At 42.2% G+C, this 9,004-nt stretch overlaps 1 protein-coding gene across 5 annotated transcripts in view; it reads right to left on the bottom strand.

The window, feature by feature from the left end:
* Positions 1-9,004, bottom strand: part of EVL (Enah/Vasp-like) — a 213,900-nt gene that overhangs the window by 26,899 nt on the left and 177,997 nt on the right. For all 5 annotated transcript variants that reach the window (XM_024196456.3, XM_026651185.2, XM_026651186.1 and 2 more), the window contains exon 4: positions 4,038-4,101. In XM_024196456.3, the coding sequence (XP_024052224.1) occupies positions 4,038-4,101 (64 nt within the window). The remainder of the gene's footprint in view (positions 1-4,037; positions 4,102-9,004) is intronic.

The raw sequence follows: 9,004 nt of genomic DNA, 5'->3' as shown, positions 1-9,004 counted from the left end.
TGTGTGTGTGTGTGTGTGTGTGTGTGTGTGTGTGTGTGTGTGTGTGTGTGTGTGTGTGTATAGATATAGAGATATAGATATAGATATAGATATATAGATATAGATAGTGTATGGAATGGTGCAATTTTTGGAAGACCAGTAAGGGCACATGGAAATTATACTGTAAGAGATGGCGTCCGGGCAGTGTGTTGCATGTCCCACTGAGATCCCAGTGCTGGGCTGAAGTGAAAAATCTAGCAGAAAGTTCTCTCCCTAACTGTTCCCACTGCTGGAGAGGGAGCTTGGCCCAGCTGGGAACTGCAAGTCTGAATATACTCCCAAGGGAGGGACCCAATGCAGACACTTGAATTTCAGGCTGGCCCTGGCTGTCTCCGGCCAGCTGTACCCTACATGTGTTAAGGGCTCAATCCTACAAACATTTATTTATGGGAGCAGACCTGACACCCATAAATTGTCACATTTATATCAATGGAACTAAGGAAAGATTATTTATGTGAGTAAAGATTTGCAGGAGAGGGCCTTATGTACATACTAAGGGCTACTGATACGAGTATGGTACTACTCAGTATGAACAGGAGTAGCCAGACTGGGCCCTGTGACTTTAATCTATGTTGTGTTTAAAATAGTCAAATAAAAATCTTTTAACAAATGCATTTTGCGTTGTTTTTCTCATCTTCATTTTCCTGCCCACATGAAAGTTTAGGATAAGATTTTCAAAACGGACACACCTACAGTTAGGCCTTTGGCTGCTCTCACCATGCTGGCATAGTCGAAGCAGGAACTCTCCCCTAGTGTAGACACACTTATAAAAGTGCATCTACTGGCGCAGCCAATACTGGTTCAGTAACTGCACTAGGACTTTTACCAGTATAACTATGTTGGTTAAAAACACATATCCCTTACTGACGTGATTATAGGTTTCAGAGTAGCAGCCGTGTTAGTCTGTAAACTTAAGTGTAGACCAGGTCTTAGGCTCCTAAGTCTATATTTAGGCACCTACATTTTCCAAGGTTCTGAGCACCCATCCACTCCCATTGACTTAGACCGTATCTATACAATGAGCTCTTTACTGGTATAGGAATACAGCTGTACTATACTGGCAAAGTGCGCCTAGTGTGGATGCAGCTATATCGGCAAAGCTATGCGCTGTATGGTTAAAGTAAAAACACCCCCGCAACAAACACAACAGGGCAATACCACTAAAAGTGCAGCTTTGTTTGTACAGCTGCATCTACAATAGGGATTTCTGCCAGCACAGGGATCACACACCTCTTCCCATCCCTGACCAGCATGGCTATGCTGGCATATGTCTGGAGTGCAGACAGAGCCTTCAATAAGAACAGGATTAGGCTCTTATTGTGCATGGCATATTTCAGACAAAGCACTGCAGAAAACACTCATATTCTCTGCATCTCTCTGAACCACTACCAGCATACTGGTGCACATCAGGGAGTCTCCTCTCTGAACTTTCTGATAGTTGAACAGTCCCAAAAATAAATCTTGACAATCTTGAATGAAACAGTCTCTCCCTCTGTCCTTCTTTAATATTGACGTGGAAACATTCATTAAATCTGAAGTCTCTTCTATGGGCCACATCCCCCACATGGCAAATCCATGGCAGGCAGGATGTTGCAAGGACCAGGAAGAATTGTACTACTTGTGCTTAGTGGAGAGCAGCGACTACTCCCTCCCTATACCACCAGGGGTGCACAATGTCCCAACGGGGAGAGATTCCTGCGTGCCCACATACCAGCAAACACAGTACATCAGTGGCATATAGGGTAGTAAGCGGCACCAAGGCCCAAAGGAACCTGGGGAGATATCCTGACTGCGAGTTGTCCCTACAAGGCATAGCAGAAGCCCTCTGAGCCCTGAGTGTTTGTGATGTCATTAAGATTGACTTCTACAATTTCTGCTACTTGGTCTTAGCTGCGTTCTGCAAGTGCGTTCTGCAAGTACATTCCACTAAAATCCTTACAAAGCTATTTCTTATTTATTCCAAACTTTAGGTCAGTTCTCCCGAAGGTCCAACTCTACCCCTCCTGTGACTCCACTCACTCCAGCAATGAATCTGGCCCATTTGTTTAAAGAAATTTTTGCAACCTTCTAATTTAAAAATAACATCTTGGCAATAAACCTTTCCCTAAATTCTTAAGAGTTCTGTCCTCTGCTGGTGAATATCGGGGTAGCTCCACTGACTTCAGTGCTCCAGCATACACCAGCTGAAGATCTGACCCAATCATTCTCTGTCACCTATATTATGGCAGAATGTAACTGCAAGCCTACTTAGTGGTGTTCATTGTATGGAACAGACTGCACGCCTGCATGAGGGTTGGGGAGATGGGACAGACAGCCTTCTCCTCTTGTCCACCTGCCCACGGTGTAACTGGGGAGCACAGGCACTACTTGCCACAGTGTCAGCCTCCATAAAATTGGTGGAATGAGGAGAAGGACACAGCCCTGACTCTTCACTCTGGTCAGCAGAGTTGGCCCAGTATGAACAGGAGGGGGGTGCTCCTGCTCCACTGTGCATTCCCTAATGCCCCAGGAGGAATTCTGGCTGAATCCGCATGTCACATAAAAAATTAGCATTACAGTTTGGCTGTGGGTGACGTATGCAACAAAATGCAACCTAAGCGCAATTTCTTTTGCACGTCAGTATGCAGACATGCATACAGTCAGTCAGAGACAAGGCCGAATAGGAGGCAGAAAACAACAATGGCCTATCAGCCAAGATACTCATCTAGATCAGGACTCTTATTTGGATTCACAACTCCAATTTACAGTTTTATTCAGTTGTCATCCTAGGTCAAGACGAGATCCTAATAAAAGGAACTATAAACCATTTAGAAAGTAGCACCAGACACAAAGGGTCAAATTCATCACCAGGAATGCATACTGCCAATAGCATGGGCTCTATGCAACATGATCTGCAACTGCTAAGAACTGATCCAATACAGGATCATATAAAGCTCTCTTATTAAGCTTAAGAAAAAAAGCACACTAAAACATGATGCAAATTTCTTTAAAACTGGTGTTATATGCATCTCTGGATATCAGTATGTCTTATTCTTGCCTTTTAGTTGGAAAAAATATCTGGGGGTTGAGCTCTTTACTAGGTAGTAACTAAAAATCATTGCAGATAAGCCAGAATCATGCCAGAATTTAGTTGTATAAAACAACTAAAAAGTTAAATATGGAAAAAATGGCATCTATTAGCAAAGGTGTCCTGCTTTCTATATATTGACTGCACATGATTTTATATTTTATTTATGTTAATTCACTAAAATTAAGTAGTTTGAACTCACCAAGTATTTTCAGAATAAGGATATTCAGAGTTCAGAGTAGCAGCTGTGTTAGTCTGTATCTGCAAAAAGAACAGGAGTACTTGTGGCACTTTAGAGACTAACAATTTGTTAGACTAACATTTGTTAGTCTCTAAGGTGCCACAAGTACTCCTGTTCTTTTTGCGGATATTCAGAGTATGAAATTATCATTATGAAGGGAGTCAAGTGCTGGTTAAAGCAGTTTGGCTAGTGATTTTTAAGTATAATAATGAGCCAATAGAAGGTTTCTCCTTTGATGTGTGTGAATGTATGTGTGTACATAAATCACACACACAGATGCCCCACTATTGTGGAGTCAGGAATGGTTCTGTCTGGGAATCCAGGGTGTACATGGGACGATGGGGACTCTGCCCATTGGAGATGTGCAGTGTTCAATTTGTGTGCTGGAGCCAGAGTATATTTCCTAATTTCAATTTTTTTTGGATAAACCCTTAACAAACAAAAGATGAACTGTGGGACACTACCGAGTGTTAAGTCTGACCAATTACAGGTACCATCAACCTGAATGTGACCAAATCAGGGCCAGATTTTGCAAATGGATTTACACAAGCAGACCTCTCTGCCATGGCAGAGCCCCACGGATTACAACTACATGATTGGGGCCATAATTAGTATAATTAACATGGGTCATTTCTTTTAAATATAAAATAATTTGAATCTAATACATTCTTTTCAAAATTTATTTCTTACCTTCTCTGCACTTCCATTTCATCCGGAGAGGGTCCATTCTGAACCTGGCGCTGGATAGTTGGACCTATGTAAAATACAACAAATTATAATTAGCAAAGCAAATGCGGTGACAACATTGCTACCATTTCTGAAACACGGCGCTGTCCACAGACTCCTTGCGCACACGTACTAAGAGAGATCAGCACAAAGATTCAAGGAGTGGTTTTCTACCCTTTATTCATTTTAACATACACTGAGTCAGGTGCTGAGCTGGTGTAGTAAATCACTTCCGTTCCATTGAGAGAAACTGGCCAAATATCAGCACATTGGAACAGATCTATCAAGTCATTCATAGGAGTTGGAGATAACATCATTTAATTGTGCTAGAGTGAAGATCTGCAGACCTGCAACATTCGAAAGGATGATGTGGTACAACTGTCAACCATTCTACCAGGCTGCATAGTTTTAGTTTCTACAGAGTTTAAACCAGGCCTCGTTGGATCAGGCTGTTTTCAACCTATCCTTTGCTGCATACACTGTGCAAGTTCTATGTGTGGAACTTCCATGGATATCCGGTCTGCAGAATGAGTACAGAAGGGTGATAGATATCAAAGGACAAGAGATCCACAGCATGGAGCGGAGAGAGCTTTTGCCCTAAGAGGGCTGCTCAGCTCCACTTCACTGTTCTCTCATCCACACCATTCATAAATGCAGCCTCAATAGCACGTAGTGATTTATAGAAATCAGAGGACAAATTTAGGAGGTGATGTAAACAGTAGTGTAAATTCCATATTGGTAACTCTGCATAGGTCAGTGTGAGTGAACGTAAGCTGGTGCCTCTGAAGTACGAAGCTGGCAGAAGGGCAGTGTTAAAGCAGGAAAAAGCAACAACCAAGAGGATGTGAGAGTATGTAAGATAAAGCAGGTCTGTTACAGGCTTTGCTTTTCCTTCTCCAGTTCTGACTGTCCACTTTCCCAGAAGCAGTTACGCCAACTTAAATCCTCACTCACATACGCTGATTTACCAACATTTAACTTATGTCCCAATTTAGGTCACATCTCTGCATTTGGTCCTAGCAGTTCAATCTGCTTCTTGGACATCTTTATTAAGTTCACTGGTGTTTACATGTTATTTTCTGAGAGGAATAAAAATAAATAACAAACATAATTATTAAGAATATATGCTCTATTAAATTCTATGGGTGAAATACTGGCCCCATTGAAATCAAGGGGAGTTTTGCCATTGAAGTCAATGGGTGATGCTTACAGAACTCTATTAAATGCTACGGGAAGTCTCCTTAGAGGGAACATTTTGAAATAACTTGGCCATAAAGTGCCTAATGCACAGAATCATTATGGACTATGGGCTTGTACAAGTTCAAATTTAAAGGTTCAGCCTTTTCTGAGTTATCCTCCAAGACAGTCAGAACAAAATGTTTAAAATCAAAACTCAAAAATTGCTGAGATTTCTCTCAAATTTTCATTTTTTTAAAAAATGTCCCATTGGGCAGAGACAAAGCAATGAAAAGGTGAATATTTTAGAAAGTTATAAGTGTATGAAAAGAAGAGGGTATAATGGAAATTGATTAGCAACCTTAACTACAGCAGTCTGTACTACTGACAGCAATAATATACTGTGGATGGCTGGGTGTCCATATCTGCATATTCCGGATATAAACACACACCGAGTTTACATAATGTACATGATGGGGTGATGTAGCATAAGAGTTTTATAGGCCTGAGTTTTTGATGATCACTGACAGGAGGAAAAGCCAGGAGTGAGTTAAACGGGGCATCAAAGGTTTTATTGGCACCCATTCAGCCCACCTCACATAATCATGTACTTTCCTATGACACAGTAGATTCTACTGAAAAATTATTTTCTAAGGGTTTAAAAACTGTTGGTACTATTTTTCTCTGTTTGTAAAGACAGGTTTCCTTAGTGTCATTAACCCAACTGTGCCCAAGGATTCAGAGGGTATGTCTACCTGCGGCTGGCCTGTGCCAACCGACTCGGGCTCGTGGGGCTCAGGCTGCGGAGCGGTTTCACTGCTGTGCAGACTTCTGGGCTCAGGCTGGAGCCTGAGGTCTGGGACCCTCCCACCTCACAGGGTCCTAGAGCCTGGGCTGCAGCCAGAGTCCAGAAGTCTACACAGCAATGAAACAACCCTGCAGCCCGAGTCGGGTGGCATGGGCCAGCTGCTGTTTTAGTTTGCTGTGTAGACATACTCAGAGGGAGACAAAATCAAAAACTCTTAGCTTTTCTGTAACTCATACTGCTGTGATTTTAAGGGTCAATATCTCACAACTTGCTAGAGCTAGAAACTATGGCAAAGATTTTCAGAAGAGTGGGTGCCTTAAATGTTGATGTCACCGAGACACTTTAAAGGGGCCGGATTTTCAGAGAGTGGGTGCTCAGCACTTTGTGATAAACAGGCTGCTTTAAGGTGTCTCCAATTGGGCAGCCAAATCTGAGGCATACACGAACAATAGTCATTTCTGAAAATCTTTTCCCAGAGCTGCATTAGAAAGCCGGCGGAGAAGGGAGGGGAATTCTTTGTTTCAAATAGGATCAAGTTCTCATTCGTTAAATCTGTTACTAATGCAGGACTGAATACTGCCTATCCTGGGCCTTTGGCTAGTGTAATTTTGTGGGAAATGCCACAATTGGTAGGGAACAAAATAAAAACAATGTGGAAAGGATGTTTTTGGTTTTTAAGAGAGCCTTATGGAAAGCTACTAGGATACTTTGGGTGTTAGAAACAGACCTGATGGAGATGGATTAGTGGGCAGAGTGCATGCGAGGTGTCCAAGGTACAAGATAAATGCAAGTTATCACATGGTTCTACAGGTTAACACATTGATCTCAGCATGGTATTAATGCTAGCAATACACCCAAACAGCAAAGTTGGGATCTGGATCTAAACTTTTGCACAATTTGAGTGGGTTTGGATAAAAGATATGGTACCATCCATAAAGTTTTGTTATGGATCCAAATTTCCCTCTAGCTCAGGGATGCTGGTGATTTGGCTCCAGGTTTTGGTTTGGACCCATCTACAATAAATGCATACTCTCTCTCTAGATATATACACATCTATTATATGTTTCATTAAACATTCATTTGGCTGCAGACATTCTAGGGGTTATGGTTAGATTTTCAGAGGCCCTTGTATCCTTCATCAATTAACAGGACTCCACCCTGAAAAGCCCTGGTGAGATCTGCAAAACAGAGTTAAGTTCTCAGATAGAAATCCCTGCACTGTAGGATAATGTAGGAAAATCTTTGGAGAGAAAAAGATCCTCCACTGCTTTACATGTTTTCCAACATAAACTTTTACTCCTTTGGTTCACAGGTTAGTTCTCTTCTGTATAAAAGTTTGTGTTTGACCCAATATCCCCCTCAAGCTGCTTTCAATAAAAGGCAGTGCTTTTGCTGTTATTGAATTTTGTAAAAGAATTACATTTTTGTGGTGGTAGCGTGGAACTGACTTGATTACTGGGATGCATAATATGTCATGGTCAGTGAAGGCCAGCAAGGAAGTGTCAGCATGGAATGACTTAATCCCCTATGCTCCTCTGCATGGGTGGGTAGGTAGTAATAAAACCACATAAAACTCCATGGCAAGGCCATGCACAGAGGAAACGTGATTATGCAAAACTCTGCAGAAATTCCATATATCCCACTAGATGTGTGGCAAGAGAGGGGTATGCTTATGCTTAGCAGTGAAAGATGAAATTGCACTGGGTGGCTTATTTGTCTCCTCTCTCCTGCAAAACAAAAAGACTGCAGAATGATATTAAAATTTGCAGAAAGAGAACGCTGCTCGAACCAGCATTAATGCTTGCTGCATACCTAGTCAGAGGTCTCACCCTAGCCAGGGGCAGCATGGATTCCAGGTCTGCATTACTGCCAAATCTGGAGAGTGGGGTAGGTAGTGGTCTGGACATAGGGTGACCAGACAGCAATTGTGAAAAAATGGGATGGGGGTGGGGGGTAATAGGCGCCTATATAAGAAAAAGTCCCCAAAAACGGGACTGTCCCTTTAAAAACGGGATATCTGGTCACCCTATCTGGACATGAGAGTTGGGGGAAAGTCCCTCAGAGGGGCTATCTTGGGATAACTGGGAATATTGAGCCTCTGAGGCTGCTGCTGCCACGGCATCCCCACCTACTGGTGTAGACCATGAAGGGGGAACATACCAACTCAGTTTGTTCCCCTCCACTTCCCCCACTGCCTCCCTTAAGAGGATTATATACAAGCATCACCAAATAATTCCTTAGACATTACATCTGTGATCTCCTTATATAGGCAGAAATGACTGTTTTCTAGGGTAATGAGAAACCTTCATTGCAAAACTGACAAAAATTCATCCAATTTTGTTCAAAACCCAACATTTAGGCCAGGTTTTCTAATAAATTTACAAACCTGGGCTGAGCTTCTGGTAAACCTGGCGGGATTATCATGGGAAACTGTGGTTCTGGTTGAGTTTTGCTTCAAGTTTGAGTTCCTTGCAAACCCCTACAAACCAAAGTCTGATTAAAAGTTTGCAAGGGTCTTACAATCCACAATGGTGGAGTCTCACACTGCTCTAGTGCTCTCCTCATCCCTGGGCTTGTTTTTGTTTTCTAATGTGCTCTGCCAAAGCTCACACAAAGAATGCAGGAATTATTTTAACAACAGCCTGATTTCATATATGCATGTGCTGCAGGAGACAGATCACAGACAATAACTTAAATTGAAATATCTGCATTTAACTGCTCACATTTTCATGTGCTTTTTAAATATGAGCAGAAATGAGCAATGAATGCAGCTGGTGACGACATCCCCATATAAACATCCCTCTCAAGTTGCAATGTGATTTACCTCCTACCCTGACAGCTTTTGGGAACACCCGCATCGGAGTGACTGAATACAATGATCATAGAATATCAGGGTTGGAAGGGACCTCAGGAGGTCATCTAGTCCAACCCCCTGCTCAAAGCAGGA

The sequence above is a fragment of the Terrapene carolina genome, unplaced genomic scaffold (genome assembly GCF_002925995.2).
Source record: "Terrapene carolina triunguis isolate 2854851 unplaced genomic scaffold, T_m_triunguis-2.0 Scaffold96, whole genome shotgun sequence".
Classification (NCBI taxonomy): Eukaryota; Metazoa; Chordata; order Testudines; family Emydidae; genus Terrapene; species Terrapene triunguis.
Note: the sequence above shows the minus strand (reverse complement) of the source record. Positions and strands in the feature narration are given on the sequence as shown.